The sequence below is a fragment of the Prosopis cineraria genome, unplaced genomic scaffold (genome assembly GCF_029017545.1).
Source record: "Prosopis cineraria cultivar Desert tree isolate PC_DT_omini unplaced genomic scaffold, ASM2901754v1 PC12, whole genome shotgun sequence".
In the NCBI taxonomy this organism is placed as follows: domain Eukaryota; kingdom Viridiplantae; phylum Streptophyta; class Magnoliopsida; order Fabales; family Fabaceae; genus Prosopis; species Prosopis cineraria.
In genome coordinates this window covers 25638603-25657377 of record NW_026555343.1, presented here as the reverse complement: position 1 = coordinate 25657377, position 18775 = coordinate 25638603, and the positions used below count along the sequence as shown (strand labels likewise).

General features: G+C 34.7%; 1 protein-coding gene across 4 annotated transcripts; it reads right to left on the bottom strand.

Annotated features, from left to right (window-relative positions):
• Nucleotides 1-109: 109 nt before the first annotated feature.
• LOC129287483 (cycloartenol synthase) lies at nucleotides 110-17586 on the bottom strand. Of its 4 annotated transcripts, none has more exons than XM_054923667.1 (19): nucleotides 17483-17586; nucleotides 17043-17261; nucleotides 12789-12974; nucleotides 12449-12538; nucleotides 12182-12376; nucleotides 12011-12095; nucleotides 11080-11246; nucleotides 10146-10334; nucleotides 9918-10031; nucleotides 9576-9698; nucleotides 9356-9478; nucleotides 9189-9287; nucleotides 8002-8058; nucleotides 7139-7185; nucleotides 6892-7035; nucleotides 6530-6707; nucleotides 6082-6162; nucleotides 1037-1120; nucleotides 110-892 (listed from the first exon to the last, which is right to left on the bottom strand). In XM_054923667.1, exons 2-19 carry the CDS (start codon nucleotides 17238-17240, stop codon nucleotides 779-781), a joined length of 2274 nt encoding a protein of 757 aa, XP_054779642.1. In that variant the 5' UTR covers nucleotides 17241-17261; nucleotides 17483-17586; the 3' UTR covers nucleotides 110-778. The 4 variants fall into 4 exon arrangements, with proteins under 4 accessions (XP_054779642.1, XP_054779641.1, XP_054779640.1 ...); XM_054923666.1 differs by having other exon boundaries at nucleotides 17043-17320; nucleotides 17483-17563; XM_054923665.1 differs by having other exon boundaries at nucleotides 17043-17320; nucleotides 17408-17510.
• Between the last annotated feature and the right edge of the window lie 1189 nt (nucleotides 17587-18775).

The following is an 18775-nucleotide window of genomic DNA, read 5'->3' as shown; positions in this document are numbered from 1 at the left end:
TTTATTTGAATCATTATTCTGTAAAATATATTTAAATTGATGAAATAAAAAGTGAAAAGATAATTTCTTGCAAAGCTAAAATACCAAGATTAGGCAAGCACATTCTCCGTCTAGAAACTGGAATAAGATACTAAAGCCCGTGATGTTCATGCTGATACAATTCACCTAGGTCTCGTGTCATTTATTTAAAAAAAAAAAAATCCCAAGATCAGACAAGTACGGAAGGATTTCTTGCAAAGCTAAAATGCCAAGATTAGGCAAGCACATTCTACGTCTAGAAACTGGAATAAGATACTAAAGCCCGTAATGTTCATGCTGATACAATTCACCTAGGTCTCGTGTCCTTTATTTGAAAAAAAAAGGAAAAAAAAAAATCCCCCCTAACACTTTGGACCTAATGCATTACATTCATCGCATGGCAGAGTTTCCATAGCTTTTTACTTAAAAAAAAGCATGGATCATCTATAGGCTCATGAAAGTGAAACCCTAGAGATCATTCATCATGTAGGCATAGGACTCCCTCCATCACAAGTAGAAACTTTCCATCCTCGCCCTGGTCTCTTCCTTGTCTCACTGTCAACTGCCCTAATGTTTCAACCTCTTCTATGCAAACTTTCTTTTTCTCATCATTCCATCAGCATTATATTGATTGAGTATTGAAATTGACTTCCCCCATGGCAAAAAAAAAAATATTGACGAATATCAAGAGTTTGCTTCTCTGCCAGATTAAGAAATAGATAAAGTAGATATGTCTGAGATGACAATCGGAGTGGGTAAGTTAATGAACTTCCAATAAATGATTTCGATACTCTCCCAATGCCCAAATCGGGAATATGTTTCTGTATGCAGAGTAAGAGATCATGCAGTTCCTATTGAAAACTCCAATTATTTCCTGCAATGATTTAAAGAAATATGAAGATGACTGGTTACTTAAGGCTTACACAAAGGAAAAGGGGCAACAGAAGCTATGCTCTATGTATCTTTATTCAAAGAGAGAGGCTAGTGACGTGACAATAGATTTGTTCTTCTTCCATACCTGTTGTGGGAAATCGCCGTTCTCCATTTGGGAATTAATCAAATATTTGGCAGCACGGTGCAAAGGTGTTGGATCTCTCTTTGCCTGTTTCAAGTTTAGGAAGAAGATGGTAAAAGATGAATTTCATCACAAACAAGAAAACGTGTAATGTTATCTGGGTATGATTTTCTCATTGCATCTTCCGTTCAATTGACATTGGAATGAGGTAATCAGATGCATGGAATGCATTGAAGAAATTCTCAAATCTGTTTCAAATCATGAGGCTCCTTTGCAACTCAAGGAAGTAGAAAATAGAGTATGGAGAAAAACCAAATGAGTTGTGAAAATGTCATTTTAACTTGAAAGAAGTCAAGCGAAATGGCTATAATTCATTCAATTGATATCTCTAAATAACATACAAAATGCAAAAGAAAAGGCACATGCATGGGGGGAAAAAAGACAAATTCATTCTATTGATATCTTTATAAACTCTCCCTACATTTTATAGCTGGTTCCGAGCCCAAATAAAGAAAGAAATTTACATCAGGCCCTAAATAGCCAACATAAAATTTTGTAAAATCTCATATGAATGTGGACAATAAATATTTTTATGCTAATGCTAAGTTATTGCCTTCAAGCACTATGCTGTATGGCTAGAGTACCGCGACAAATGAGCAAGAGCCGCTTAATCAACACCCACATGTAGTGCTAGATGAACAGCAAGGATTCCTACATTTTTCTAGACAGAAGCCGGTATAGCAGTCTATTTGAGCAAGATCAAATTCAAAACTTGAAATATTGGGTTCTTGTATGGCAGATCTATGGAGATGTTGAGTGTTATGATACACAGAAAAATTAACTTTTTGTGCCTTCAAGAGACTAAATGGGCTGATGAAAAGGCCAATGAACTTGGAGATTTCAAACTTTGGTATGCTGGAAAAGTACATTCAAGTAATAGTGTTGATATCATTATTTATAAGTGTGGAAAAAGAATACGGTGGAAGTAAAAAGGATTGGGGACAGAATCATATTCTTAAGAATGATTACTGAACGCAAAGCCATCAACATTATTAGCACCAGTGCTCCTCTGATTAAGGGTAAAAACACATCTTAAGGATAAATTTTAGGAACACTTAGAGAGATTCGTTTAAGGCACACCACAAGAGGAGAAATTTTTCATTGAAGGAGACCTTAATAGTCATGTCATTAATTAGGTAGGTAATTATGCAAGGGCCCATGATGGTTTTGATTTTGGAAAGCTTCATATCTATTCTTGATTTCTCTCTAGCGTATGATCTTGAGATTGTCAACACTTGTTTCAAGGAGGAGGATGAACATCTCATCAATTAAAAAAGTAGAGTCTCAAGGTCATAGATTGACTTCTTTCTGATAAGGAACACTAGTAGAAGAATTAGTAAAAATTAAAAGGTGATGATTCCTAGAGATGGAATGACAACATAGCATAGGGTCCTTGTACTTAATGTATGTATTAAAAGTAGAAATCCAAAGCGCTAACAAGTGTTAAACCCAAGAATTAGGTGGTAGTAATTGAATGGTAAGAAGTAGGAAATTCTAAAGAAGAATCTTTTGAATGAATGAATTTAGGAATCTTGGGAAAGTGCTAATATCTTGTTGTAGGACATAGCTAAAAAGGTAACAAAAGTTGCTAAAGAAATTTTGGGAGAATCAAAAAGTTTTGGATTGAGGGTAAGGAGTCATGAAAACATACAGGAGATAGTCAAACATAAAAGAGTGTTTTAAAGCCATAAGTTTGTGCAATACAACAAGTAGCCTTTATCCTACTACATAGGACTGGCTACATGAATTATACAAAACCATTATACTCTATCATTTACCAAGATTTTAAAAATGTTGTTAAGTAAGAGATCTTGGTCAATAATATTGAAAATTGGAGAAGTATCATATGGCTAAGAAGGAGACTAAGAAAGTAGCAAGTGAAGCATGTTCTAAAACATTTGAGGAGTTTTAGAAGGATCTAGAGACAAAGGATAAAAAATGAAAAATTTACAAAATTGCAAAGAGTAGGAAAAGTAAATTAGGAGGCTTAGACCAGGCAAGGTGCATAAAGGATAAAGAAGGAAGAGTTTTGATTACAAATAGAGATATTAAAGATAGATGGAAGGCTTGCTTTTACAAGCTTCTCAATGATCAAGGGAGTTCATTTAGTAATTAGGAGGATTTAATAACTCAAAAAAGAGAACATAATTTGACATTTAATCATAAGATTTTGTCATAACCAAGTTAAGGAAGCTCTTAAGAAGGAATATGGTAGTCACTGGGCTTGCAAGTATCCCCATTGAAGTATGAAAATATTTGGGTAAAAAGTAGGTGATGTGGCTAGCTAAGCTATTAAATGAGATCCTACCGTCCAAAAACATGCCTAATGAATGGAGAAGTACTTTAGTTCCTAATTACAAGAATAAAGGGAATCTTCAAAATTGTACAAATTATGGAGGGATTAAGCTTATGAATTATATAATAAAATTGTGATAAAGAGTGATTGAACGCAAGTTGAGGTTGGACACTAACATTTCTAAGAAATAATTTTGTTTCATGTTAGGAAGGCTTTTGACAGAAGCAACATATCTATTAAGGGTATCAGAGCAAAGGTAGCGACTTACACATAGTTTTCATTTATCTGGAAAAAGTTCATGATCGTGTGCCAAGAAAAGTACTTCGAAAAGCCTTAGAAAAGAAAGAAGTTTTGCATTGCTTATATCAGCTATACAAGATATGTATGAGGAGCTAGCAATGAGTGTAAGAACATTTAGTAGTAAGACAAAGGATTAGCTTGCATCAAAAATCCTTCGAGTCTTTATTTGTTTGACCTGATTTTAAATGTTCTAGTTGAGCATGTTTAAAAGAAAATCCCCAATTGCTTGCTTTTTGCAGTTGATATAATTTTTATTGTAGAGACAAGGGAAGATATTAACTCCAAACTTGAGTTATGGAGAAGGATTTTAGAGTCAAAAGGTTTTTGCTTGAGTGGCAGCAAGATGAAATATATAAACTACAATCTTGATAAGAGGTTAATTAGTAGTAATTTGGCAGTGGAATTAAGAGATGAGATCATACCACAAGTGAACAAGTTTAAATATTTGGGAGCAATTATTTGAAATGATATTGAAATTGATGGGAATGTTGCACGTAAGATACAAGCTAAGTGGTTCAAATGGAAAAAGGCTACAAAGCTATTTGTAATCGAAAGAGGCCTAATAAACTTAAAAGAAAGTTTATCAAATTATTATAAGACCAACCATGCTATATGGTATTGCATGTTGGGCTTTAAAGGGATAACAAAAGCATAAAATTGGAGTAGCAGAAATGAAAATATTGAGATATGTGAAAGTGAGAGAGATTGGAGAAATAATTGGTGAATATATTAAGCTACAATCTATCTTATTTATAATCATATATAAAAGACAAAGAAATAAAGAGTAATAATGACAAAAAATACATAATGATCTGGCTAATAAGAAATAGTCAGCCCTAATAGTATACAATAAATCAACAAGGTGGATGCATGGGCATGCATAAAAAGATAAAATCCACAATGAGCGTATTCAAGAAAAAATGGACACGGCATTTATTGAGGAGATGGTAGAAAATCCTTTGAGATGGTTTAGACATTACAAACTACAAAAACCGTGGCAGGCACCAATAAGGAGCGGAACAAATAACCTTGAGTCCTATGAAAAGGGGTAGAAGATTAAAGAGAACACTCAGGGAAGTTGTTGAATGAGACATTTTAGTTAACAATATACCCATAGGCTTGGTTGATAGAGCACAATAACATGCAATCCACGAGCCCAACCCCACCTAGTGGAAAAAGACTTCCTTTTTTTTTGTAAACTTGTTGTATTTAATTAAAGAAGACAAATGTCGACTGAAAAAGAAATTAGTAGCATTAAATTATTTGTACCACTATTTTTTTTGGAAAAAGAAATTGTCTTTGTGAAGTGATAGAGGAGCATGATGGAGGGGTTTGAGGATGTTGGATTTCAAATCTACCCTTGATGAGACAGAATATATAATGAAACTATTTAGTTGAATTAAATAACATTTAAATCAATTAGTACTCAATTTAATATTAAGTAAAATTAGTTTTAAGCAAATAAAAGATTGAATGTAATTCAATTTGACTCGAATCCACAATATCTTATTTAAGACATCGTACGTGATTGGAGGTATTATCAAAATCAATCACAATCCTTTTATCATATATTTAAAATGTATATGATATGATTTGTGTTTGATATTTCCTCGAGCAACTAAGTCACCCACCCACTACAAATAGGAGCAGCTACCATAAGTCCATACAACAGAGTGAACTTTCCTCTCCCCTTTTCTCTCTCTTGTGAGATGTATCTGTTATGGCTTATAGATTTGTGCTCTGGGCAAGCCACTCAACCCAAATCTGGTATGTCTCCCTCCTTTTATTTTCTCTGTATCATTCCAATTTTCTAACAGAGAAAAATCTAAAGAGTAGGTTAGGATTGACGTTACTTTGACTTTTTTACTCATCTAAATAAACACTTATATTCTTTTACTTATGATATTTCCAATCCAAATGTATACTTATAAAAGATTACAAGATCTTGATCAACATGAACAATGGCAAAATTTAAGTTTCCCTTCCCTTCCCCTCCATTCTGTTCAATCCAATCCAAATAAATCCTAGGGCATAACAGAAAAGGGAAGCATAATAAGGGAGAGGGCTGGGTTCCCTTGCCCTGCTGCACTATGTCTAACCCCCACTCTTCCATCTGATAAAAGCCTACTTGGCAAGAACAAGTGAAGACAAGAACTTCACCAAAATCAAATGCAAGGTAGAAAATCATCCAAGCAAGAACTTTAACGTGCATCTTACAAAAGAATGAATACTAAATTCTTGATTGAACAAAGAATGTTAGCCTTCTACATAAAATACAGTATAGAGTTTATAAATATAAAATTGTTTTCACAGATTCATTCAGCCATGGTAATTGGTTTCAACTATAGTTTGTTATGGAATCATGATAAATGAATGAAAACTTTCTTTATACCTGTCCAGCACTAATGAGAGCCAGCATTGCCCACCCTGTATTTACTACATGAGACCTGTTTCCTTCCAGATTTGAATACACCTGAGCAATGAAACATTGCTAATGATGACTATACAGAAATCAAAGCATTTAAATCGTTGGAAGTAATCCAGTTTCCTCACTCAGTGTTACTTCAAAGAACTAAATGCAATATATAATCCAGAGACACGTGCACCAACTTTTTTATCTCTTAAATTTTGGTGTTCCATGTTATTAGTAACACACCTGATAGATGATACCATCTCTCCTTGTGCACATATATTGCCTTTACATCTCTATGCTTCAACCCTCTATAATCATATGTTTGAAATGTGCAACAGCAGATACATGTATTTAAGCATAATAAGGGCAGGAGTTTGGCCCACACATGTGCATGTAAAATAAACATATTAGACACACAAAACTTTACCTTGTTTTGACTAGAGAGATAACTTTCTCCCCAGCCACCAGAAGGGAGCTGCTTAGAAAGCAGAAATTCACAAGCTTTCCGGACACTCGAGCAATTATTGAAGTCCTTTCCAGCAGCAATCAACCCATTTACTCCAAACCATGCACCATATGTGAAGCAAACCCCCCAAGAGCCATACCTAGGATCAGATTTAATGGTCAGAGCTCACCGTAACATGAATAAAGCAGAAGCAGATAGAAAACAAGCAGTACAAAGGTGAGATACATGCATGCATGAATTAAAATATGCTCAACATCATGGATCAAATTAATTCATAATTTTTTTTAATGAAAAAGGTGGTATCTTGAGCAGAGGGAGCAAACCATGAACCATCTGAATCTTGAATTTCTTGAATAAAGGCGGCAGCTTTTTCAATACAATGTTCTATTTCTTGTCTGCGGTGACCAGGATACAACTTGCTAAATAACCTCAAAGCTTGTATTGCTGCTGACGTACACTCCACATAGCTATAGAGAACATACCATAATGCTACGATATGTTAAAATTCAGAAAGGGAGAATGGATGAAGGTATACAGAAACTGGTCCTGAGGAAGCACTTAATAGCTTACGGATAATCAATGACGATGTCACCAAAAGTTTCAGCAGGATTAATAATCTGACAACAAACAAGGTGACGTCAACAAGACATGTAAACTTAAACATACAACACTATTCAATTCATTAACATCTATCACATGTATCCATCCACTTATTTATACTAATAGGTGATACAACAAACCTCCTCATTGGAACTAACAGTTCAACAAAATTTCTAACTCCAATTAACATCATAACAGTCAAATGTGTGAGTGCACACATATGTGTGCACACATTTGCGTGTGCATATGCCTATGTCAAAAAGCAACCTTCCAAATTCCAATATTGATATCTTGTAATGAAACCGAAAGGATGAGCTCAAGGATGAAGGATGTAACTCTAAAAAAAAAAAAAAAAAGTGAAGAGCTCAAGGAAAATTGAAAAGGTTCAAACCCTAATGGGAAATCTACATCCACTAGCTTTTGTGGCAACAACCCCACAAACTTATGCTTGGCAACCTAACACATAAATGAGAAGTTGCAATGGTACTAAGTTAGGTTCTATTAGAATTAGTTGTGCTCTATGTTGATTATGGTTTCTTTAAATTGCCAACTAGTTTAAATCCTTGTATTTATCATAGTGATTTTATATGCAAATAGAGTCAGACTTCAGGTACAAGGAAAAATAATATAGTTGAAAGGTTGAAAGATATCTGAAGTAGCATGCGTCTAAACATAAAGATGGCTCAAGGAATAGTCTCTCAACAAAAGTTAAAAACAAAAAACTTAAGCAGAGATATTGTTCTTTCATTTGAAAGAGAACGTTGCATGATTTCATGAAGGATAAAAAAAAAAATCTAACCAAAGAAAAGCCCCTCACAATGGAAGAAAGTTACCTCCAAACATGCATAAGATCTGGTGAGTTCATATGTTGCAAAACCACCATCTGCATTCTGCATATGATGTAAAAAAACACATTTCTAGATTCAATACTTAAAACAATTGGACCATTAAACAAATTGAATTGAAAATATAGAATAACTAGCTGCCCACCAACTAAGAAGCTACAAGAAAAACAACAACAACAAGCATTATCCCACTAAATGAGGTTGTTTACATGAATTGAACGACAACATTAGACAACTGAGAAGAAAGTCAATTATAAAATATCACTACAAAGTATGTAGAATTTTAACTAGAAATTGTTTAAGATGAATTCATTATGATAGAGATTGACAATTCTAATCGTTCTTTTTTGTTTAATTTTTTATTTTTCCATTTTGCAAACAAATATAGAATGCAGCTTCAAGATGATAATATCCTAATTCAAGAATAAACTTCTGGATAATATATAAATTGTATTCAAACATTATATATTATAAAAATATTAGACTAATAGTAAATTTGATTCAAATTTGCATAATATGAAGGTTGGGTAGAGCCATGTACTTCTTAGTTCATGTCATGAATCATTAGCATCTCCATGTATCGTATAAACCTGAAACTTCACGACTAGAAAGAGATTTTTGGACATTAGGCATTGAGTAATACAGTTTCATGTATGCTTATTGAAATTATTTTGGAAAAATTATAGTTACACCTAATTACGGGCACAGGCCAAACTTTGGGTTTGTATATCATGGAATATAGTTTGAGACTTAGGCCCTTTGAACATTGACAAATCTCAAGCAAGTGACCTGGCCTTTGATCAGCCCTCACTGTAAGCATAAATAATTGAAGGGTCAAATATTACCACAATATCACAACTTTTGGCACTTCTAATTATATCTCCAATGAAGTTTTTGATAATTTAATTAGAGTAACAAATAAATCCCATCAGTGTTTCCATCTTCAATTTAATTCTGTCCACATTTTATTATGGGGTAGGTAGAGACATTTCATGATTCAGAGAAACTGACAAAAGTTAATTACAAATCCAACTAACATCAATTATTCAAAAACAAAAATAATAATAATGATAATAAGAATAACTCCAATGAGAGAAAAAAAAAATTGTCATATTTTACTAGCTCAACTATTGGAAGAGTAAAAAATTGGTTTCGATCTTGAGGAGTCTAGCTACCTGCAATGAGAGAATGACATTAACAGCATCATATAATCTCTTAGCATCCAATGGCTCACCAACAACCTCTGGTTGAAATTTGGATAACAAAAGAGCAGCCTGAAAAGAATGTGTCAAAATAAGAGAAAATAAGGAAACAGAAGTCAAGCCTTCTTATCCATAATTACCTTCAATCCTTCGGCTGTGCAGTCAGAAATAGGCCATCCATGATCTGCAGTTGAAAACGGCCAAGCGCCTTTCGAAATATGACGATACCAATAATTAAGATCACCAGGACAATCTTCTAAAACCTTTTCCAGAAAAAAAAAAAATATATATATATATATAAGACATGTATCAACAAGTGCAAATTGATGAAAGTTTAAAAGATATGATGTAAATAACCACCTGTGAATTCTTAATGTACTTGTGTGCTTTTCTGAGTGCTGCCCCGTATTCTTCAGAGAGGTTAGTAGAAACAATTGCTTGGACAGCAAATGCAGTATCCCACAGTGAACTTCCATTGTATCCCTGCAATAGAAGCCCATTAATGCACTATTTGTATCATTTACTTCCCAAAACCCACTAGCCTACAACCCCTCAAGTAAAGGCCACGTTCACCACATAGCATGTTTACAAATGAGGAACCCCAATATGTTCAGATCATGCTCTAACACCTATAACATGTCCAATTGCATTAAAACGTCCATTGCTCTGGTAAGTTCAGGATAAGTTGATTTATATGTGGACCTGCATTTTCATGCCATCTTCAGCAAGCCATAGATAATCATATATCCTTGGAAGATGCAACTTGAAGGCCTCTGAATTTGGATCTTCCACCCAACAGCAGAGCATGTTCAACACCTGAATATTAATTAAAGTGTATCATTGTTTACTGACTGATAAATGATAAAAGAAAGTAGAACACTTGAATGAGGGAGAAGTACTGTAGAGAATCTTCCTCCCTTAAATAAATACCTTATTCACTGGCCCTATGCAGATATAACGAGTATTCTCATCTTCATAGTGTATATGCTCAATTGCCATCTTGATAGCCTTCTCTCTCAACTTTTTTCCAGGCCAACGCATCAAAATAGGCTCAACAACATTGTGAAGTGATGCCCAGAGAATATCCTGCACAAGTGGGTGAGGATAGTACAAGTCTTCCTGCACAGAAAGGTAATTCTCATATCACACGCTTAAATTCTGCTGGAAATCTCATAGAAATCAAACATCGTTCGGCTCTTGTTTTGATGCACCTCCACCCAAAAAATAAAACAAGGAAAGAAAATAAAAATTACAGGGAAGAGAAGTGAAAGCTGCAGTCTCTGGTCATTATAATTGAAAATAAACTTAAATCAAAACTAAGGAAAATAAGATCATCAAAGTCCAAATAAAAATGAATCAAAGGGATTAGAATGACGAATCCAGGAAATGAAATTGGATAATCATATACAGGAATTTTGGTTTTAATACTTCATAACAGATTATCATGGTGGGGGTGGCCAGAGAAATAATCATGCTGATGACAATTATTAACATTGACATAAGAACACAAGCCACGGTAATGTCCTGCTAGTCAAGTAGGTGGCAGAAAAAAAATAGAATGTGGTCGACGTGGTAAGATTGGAATCATTATGGATTGAGTGGTTGCGATGGCATGGCAGTAGCAACCAATGATTTTCAGGAAAGTTCAAGCATTGAAATAATAGGAAACCTAACAAATGGTGGAAACAAAAATATAACAAGACAGAGAAGATAGAGAGGTAATGTTAAGTTGCTATTTTCTATGTAATTGCTAATGTACAGAATATTATACATCGCGCCCACAAATAATATAATTCTTGCAAAGCAATCATCAATTTTTTTATTTTTTTTATTTTTTGCAGGACCAGTTAGTAGTTGCACAAACCTTAGCACACAAATTACGTGACTGATTCCAATCTATGTGATGATATGGAATTGTATAAAGCTCCTTCCTCAAAGACAACACTGTTGGTGTGATTGGACCAACAAACCTCTTCCCATATAAGTAAGACATTGGCAAATAGACCATCCGACAGTGACACCACATCCTTCCTGTAAAACATAAAAATAGAGTTTTTCCCTCCTATTCTATGCAGAGAATGATTTGAAAGATAAGAGAAACTTAAGAAAAGCATATATTGCGTGAATGCATATATGCTTTTACTATGAACATTCATGCAGTACACAAGTTCTCAGTCACACAGAATACTAGTGTGTGCAATATCTATTGTCTCCTCATAAAATTGAAGCATACATCAGATGACACAAAGATGCCTGGACAGACTGGATTAAAATCCAAAAATCATGTCATAAAGGTATTGTGCAAATTGAAATTGCCCAACCCAACAGATTGAATAAAGCAAAATCTTAGATTTATTTATAAAGCAACAAACTCAAGTTGCCCAATAAATTTGACAAGTTCCCATGATTATCATCATTCGATATAGTTATTTTTCCTTTCAACCAGAGGTTTCCCACTTTAAAGGATATTTTGTTTTGAGCATAGATACCAAGTTAGATCTTCTACAGTTGCGTAATGCATTTGAATTAAAAGTGACGTAAGTTGGGGGCTGTTTCTAAGGACATTTATACTTTATTCCCCCCACCCCCAACCATACTATATGCGATCATCTTTTTATTGCAAAACATCTGGATTAGAAAAAGATACACAAGCCAAACTTTTAAATCAAAAAACCAATCCATACGCAGAATTCTTAATAATTAACTCCTGAACTATAGGAGATGGAGGCTTCTTTTGAGTATATCTCCTCTTTGATCAAGTAAAACATCATTAGAACAGCTTAAAAGACAAGAACCTGGATGGAATGGAAGCACATATGGAAGAAGCCATATCTCAGGTGGAAGGGGATTATTTCCAGACCATTCATATACTCCAAGAACCTATCATCATAATAAAATAAGTAAATAAATATACTACAGCATCATATCAATTGATAAAACCATCAAAATAAGGCTGAGATCTTAACTGAAAGCCACATCTTCCCCCATGATGTTATATAAGTAGCACCACCATGCTCTAGAATCCAATCACGGCCTTTCTCCATGGCCCCTTCTCCATCATTTGCTCCTTCACCAAGCAATCTGAGAGTTATGTAACTCAAAACAGTACCAAACATGGTGCTTGAGCCTTCGATATGCAATCCCCAGCCACCATCCTCATTCTGCCATTACATGACAATAGAACTTCTGAGCAGGAACCAATAATAGACAAAATAATGGTGTAAATTTCTTACCTGATGATTGTAGAGGTAACGGCGCATTTCCTTTTTATGTTCTTCTGATAAGATCGCATTTAGTGCACCAGTGACAGACAGAGTAATTACCTGATCAATTGTTTAGCCCAGAAAGCATTAGGATTCTCATGGTTATTTCTCAAAGGTGAATATTATTCAAGAAGAATTCTTTATCAGGAAAAGGAAGGGAAAATTAACAAGATAAATATCAATCTACAATGATCACTCCAAAATCAAAAAGACTGAGTTGGTGCAGTTTTGGCAAATGTACCTGATTTCCTGCAAGTTAGAGTAGAATGTATATCACAAAATAAGATTCAGTTTTAGAAACTGAACTTACCAAGCCAGGCAAAAGAAACATGGGACCTCCATAATCTCCTGGCCAGTGTCCATCATGGCTCTGTAACGTTGAATGGAAACTTATGGCTCTCTTTAATGTTCTTGTCACTGTCTCCTCAGTAATATCCTCTATATCTTTGACTTTGACTTGAGGTAAAACCACATCTCTTGGATTCTCTTTTGCAAACTTCATTTAGTTAAAGAAAGAAGATTGAGCCTAAATGGTAGAATTTTTTACATGACAAATAATAAAAACTATACACAACAATAAAGCATTAAAAATCACATTACACCCCACATAACAAAGCCAGAAAAAAGTTCTATGAGATTTGCTGGGAAAATCATGGCAATTGACAAACAACTATTGAAATCTATTTCTCTTAACTAGCTTTTGGTTCTTTCTGTTTAAGTTGCCGCCTTCATTGATAAGCCATTGAGTAATTAAGTAGACTAATAGTCTTTATTTCCCTCCATGTTGTCTGGGCTCGGTTCAGTTTAGCAGTGTTTGGTCCCCTATTTTGCCCTCTTTATTTTGTATTCTTCTTCTCTGAAATAATTCAAGACAGAGAATTCTCAGATCTATCCCTATCCCTTCCATCTCTCTCAAAACTTTTATGGTATCAGAACAAAAAGCTCAATCCTCCCCAAAGGTTCCACAGATATATTCCCTTGACCACCAAAATGCAAAATTGGTCAGCCTCCTCAACTGCTACGCCACCCACCACTAGAAAGACACACAAGTCCTTGTCCACCCTAGGCCCATAAGCCCATGTCAGCCATGGAACCTCAGTTTCAGGCCTGTCCACTGATTTGATTCCTCCCCCTCTTATGGTTACAGGGCACAAGCCACAAGTGGTCTCATATCATTATGTGCATCATAGGTAAAGGAAAGAATGCCATATCTTGCAGGTGATCTTACTATTGAACCTAGAAACCCATTATGGTTACAGGGGGAAAAAGAAAAAAAGAAATCTATACATACCAAAAGTCATTACCCTTCATATCAATATCAACCCTCTGAATCCTTTGCTCAACTACGCAGAATTTCAGGAGCTAAAGGGTTTATTTTGCTCATTCATAACGCCAAAATTACTTTTGGATATATCTCTTGAGAGAAAAGTCAGAAGTGCAACAGATTGTTAAAAACTTCACCCTAATGGTCCAAACACAACTCCATACAAATAACAACAACAACAACAACAAGCCTTATCCTGCTACATGGGGCAAAACACAACTCCATACCAAAATCAAAATCCTACGATCCAAATAAGAGTTGTGAATATATCAATTCTGATCACAGAACCTTCTTTGACAATAATAAGATAATTCAACAAACCACTAGTGTGAATACACTACCCCTCAACAAAAGTAAGTGCTGTCACCATTTGAAGCCCTCCCCACATCCACCACCCATTGTTACAAAACATTTTTGTATTGAAGCATCCTCCAAGCCAATCATTTGATTAATAAAATGACTCAGATTATACATGAAAAAAATGAAACCCTCATAACCTCTGAGCCGTAAAAAACCTTTCCAATTATTTTTATTCTTCTATACTACTACCCACCCTTTCTCCTTTTTACCTCTCAAGGACTTTCAATCTTTATTCACCCTAATCCTAACATTAACCTAGGACCTAAAGCCCTTAAATGCATGTTCCTGAATTATTCTTTAACCAACAAATATTACGAATTCTTCTTCCTTATTACCCACCACTTCTATCTCACTCTAGATATCACCTTGCTAGAAAAACTAGCCCTATTACCTTAAAATCACCATTTGGAGGAAGGTGAATAGGGTTTTAGCCTGATCTAGAAATAATAAATCAGCGCGAGCAAGGGTTAGCCTGTTGCTGAAAATGTAGACTAACCTATCTTGTTGACCAACCCGTGATCTTTCAATGACAATGCCAGTACGACTAAATCTCAATCAAACCAACAAAAAAAGAAAAAAGAGAAAGAAACATTGGTCTATTCTAGAGAGAAGGTGAAGGTACATGAAATGGAAGTGCCAAGTACCTCTCCAAAGCACAACCAAAAATCTCCCTTGAGGCCAACTTTGTCTACTGCTCATGATTCTTTGGATTTACTTATTGCCTTGAGGAAAGGTATACTTTATACTCAGATCCTATATGCCATTTTGTGTCCCATGATAAAAATCCTACTAACAAGACTTTTGTGATTGATATTGCCTCTTAAAAAATTACTCAAAGTCTACAAGAGGCACTTGGGACTCCAAAGTCAAGTCAGGCGATCTTAGAAGATGTGCCAGCACTTGAGAAAAGTGGCACTTGGCAAACTAATGGTCTTCCCAAAGAGAAACAACCATTTCATTATAAGTGGGTGTTTACCATCAATTACAATTGTAATGAAAGTATAAATTATCACAAAGCTAGATTAGATTAGAGGCAAGCGGATACACTCAAACTTTGAGCTTAGACTATCTGGAGACATTAGCTCATTTACATCTTTCACATCAGACTTGATATCAACTCCTTAATCGATTTGGTTACTGAATGCACAGACAACCCAACCAAAAAAAAAAGAAAGAAAGAAAGAAAAATACGTAGGCACCATATAGATTCTTGAGATACTTGAAAATGGCTCTTGGCAAAAAGGTCTCCTTCAAGAAGGACAAACCATGTATAGAAGTAGTGCAAAATACAAGGACAACTTTTTATGAGGTAATCTCACTCCTTGGATGTCAGTAAACAATAGGCAATTTTGCTGGGAGTAGTGCCAAAGTAGAAATTCTGGCTTTGCTCATGGCATATGCATAGAATTATGGCTAAAATGGCTACATAATGAATTGAGGGATATCATTCACTAGCCTTACAAAAGCCTTCTTCGATAATCTGGCAACTATTAGTATAGCAAAACGGTCAAATCATATTTCTTTTCTTTTCAGCGGCTATCTCCAGTTGTCATCCATGGAGTTACATATATTTAGTCTTTGCTTTGTTCCATACTATCTGGGCTTAAATTAGGAGCGTTTATCTCTATCTCCTATTCTCCCCCCAATTATTTCTTTCCCTTTTAGTGGCTACTTTTAAGATTAAACTGGTTCTAAGGGAAAGGAAACAATTATGAAATACTTCAATTAAAGTAGAATGAGTTTGAAGACGCACAAGGGAAGAATTAACAAAATATGAAATATTAAGATGCTTACTAATCATTCTTCAGGGAATCCAATACATCTTATACCAGTTCAAATTGGAACTCGAGAATTTAACATAGAATGCAAGACGCATCAGCTAGATATTTATTTGATAAGAACTTACAAGATATGAAATGAAAAAAGCAGGAAGTTCCTACTTCCTATGTATAGCACCTTCACATGTGCAAATTTAATGAAAATAACACTGTAGTGAAACTATAGGGTTATATACCTTTCTTTTGCAATTATCCTTTAAGATTCGTATACACACAAAAGTACTTTTTTTCTCTAAATAAACATTTGCAGGTTAGCCTACAATGCACAGTCCTCAGAAAGTACGACAAAAATATCTGGATTGATTTTAAACATCAAGGATATAGGATGGAAGAGTAAAGGACAGTAACCAGATCAACGGATTCCACCACATCCGATATTATCAATTTTCCATTCAACCCCTCCAAATGGACAGTGCAGGAATTTAAAAACCCAGAGTAATAAATCAACGCACAGTCTTGTTTATACCTGACAAGACAAAGCTAAGAAATCATCAGCAGTTTAATCTTACTATGGAAGTCAGATAGCCAATTACCTACAGACGAATTAAGAGTGGACTTTAACCGGAATGGAAGTTAGCACAATTAGCTGGAATATATATATATATATATATATAATGGCTAAACATGATGGCACGAATTTCCTCTTTCTAATGAACAAATAAAATCTTGAAGCGTCCTCAGAAGAAATCGTGATGACTAACGTCAAGTATGTACTGTATCGCAATTATTGCTAGAAAGAAAGTCTCATTATCATAATGACGGTTTGATGCTCCCCATTATATCAATCGAACAGGTTAGCAATAGCAGCTAATACTAACTGAAAAATTTGTTCAATTCGGTCAAATTAACGCTCTTCAACTACACGATCCACGAGGGTATAGCAAATTGACATTTCACCTGAATTTGTATTCATGGTTAGCTACGAAACTCAACTACCTAAACGGACAAGAGATTTGATACAATTATCACTCTAATTATAGTTCAAGCAACACATAGCTAGAGGCAGAACCAATCCACAGTGCAATGGACTAAGATACCGAACCTGAATGCGCATCATTAGGTCAGAGCTATGCTTCGTGCGAAAGCGATTTTTGTGGAAAGTTTCGCGAGCTTTCTCAATCTCCATGAGTTCCTCTGGCGATCCAAGCTTAGGATCAAACTCCCAGACCTGTCTGCCAACGTGATTGTTCACTGAACGCAACCATGGACTCCCTCCCTCCGCAATCTTCAGCTTCCACATTGTGTTCCGATGCTCAGCAGACTGACAGAAACAATGAGGTGAAACCAAATGTCTGATAGAAAATGGTGCATTCACGTTCACTAGGAAATAGCAGAAAAATCAAAAATGTAAGACAAAGCGGAAAATATTTTGAAATTAAATTTTCCAGAAAAACGTCAAATAATCACCAGTGGGATCAATCAGCCATTAGTGCGAAAATGACGTGAAAGGCTAATCAATGACCTATTTTACCATATCAGTACCTAAGTAGGTGAAGAATGCGCAAGTTGTATTTGACGGCTTCGGAGTCCCTTGAAGTCCCACAAGCGTGCTAAGTTGGTGAAGAATGACAACAGCGTTTTGAAATGCAAGAACATCGAATCGAATTAAAAAGAATAACGGGTCATGATTTTTATAATCTAATTAAAAACAATTTAATTGATAATATAAAAATTAAATAAAAAATAATATTTATATGAACAACTATATAAATAAAATATTAATTTATCAATAATATTTGAAATCTCAACTTCAAAAGCTAGATACTTGAACCGTTGGAATTAAAAATAGAGGCATGTCAGTACAAGTTTGTGATCTCGAAGGAAAATGTTAGAGCTAGAAGCATGTCATTATGTCATGACTCACAAACTTTCAGTCTCAATGCCAAGGGTTAGATCTCCAGAGCTGGAGGCAAAGGTTGGAGGAAAAGTTAGAGATTAAGCTTGGGCCTAAAGGAGATATTAGATATTAGAGAAGAAAAGAAAAGAAAAAATTAGTAATTAGAGAAAAGAAATTGTGAATCTAAACAATTTAGCTTGAATTTCTTTTTTTTTTTAATTTTTTTGACTTTGACCTGAGTTGACCCAGCTCCAATTTCTGAGTCAAAACTAGTTCTCTCAAAACTGACCGATTCAATCTGGATCAACTCAGGTCAAGTGCCAGATTAATTCAATTGGTTGAATCAAACCGTTTTATTCAATGGGTGATGGTCGAACCATCCGATTCAATCCGATTTCAACAACAGTGCATCAAACTTCTCAACAAAATTTATCGTAATAAAATCGATCAGTTTTATTGAATATTGTTTTATAATATATATATTATTAATATGTAAACCTTAATTTATTAAATTTCTAAAAACAATCCTAACAAAAAAGTCTTGCTGCCACTTGGGCCAGCAATGTGTGTGGATATAAATACATATTGTTAGCAAGTTTTATTATTAAAAAAAAAAGGTTGTGTGTGTGTGTTTTTTTTTTTTTTTTTTTGGTAATATCATATGTTTGAGACTTTGAGTCAATGAGTTCACTACCTATGCAGAAGGAACTGGATAAACATGTTGCGGGCTAGTGTGCTAATGTTTGGGGGCTGGGCATCGGCCAACCTGCAAACTACGGCATGCACTGTTTTTCGAAAGAATATTTGACTAAAATATTTTATAACAAGACTATTATATATATATATATATATATATAACAATGCCAATAGTTAATAATATGGAAAATATCATTCAAAACCAATCGAGATAAGTAATAAAAGATTTTAAAATATTATTG

Coding starts and splice junctions, on each gene's coding strand:
- LOC129287483 (XM_054923667.1), bottom strand. CDS start 17,240: ATGTGGAAGCTGAAGATTGCGGAGGGAGGGAGTCCATGGTTGCGTTCA. Junction 10,032..10,145: donor GCATAGGGCCAGTGAATAAG/GTATTTATTTAA, acceptor ATTAATATTCAG/GTGTTGAACATGCTCTGCTG. Junction 6,708..6,891: donor CAAGATTCAGATGGTTCATG/GTTTGCTCCCTC, acceptor ATCTGATCCTAG/GTATGGCTCTTGGGGGGTTT.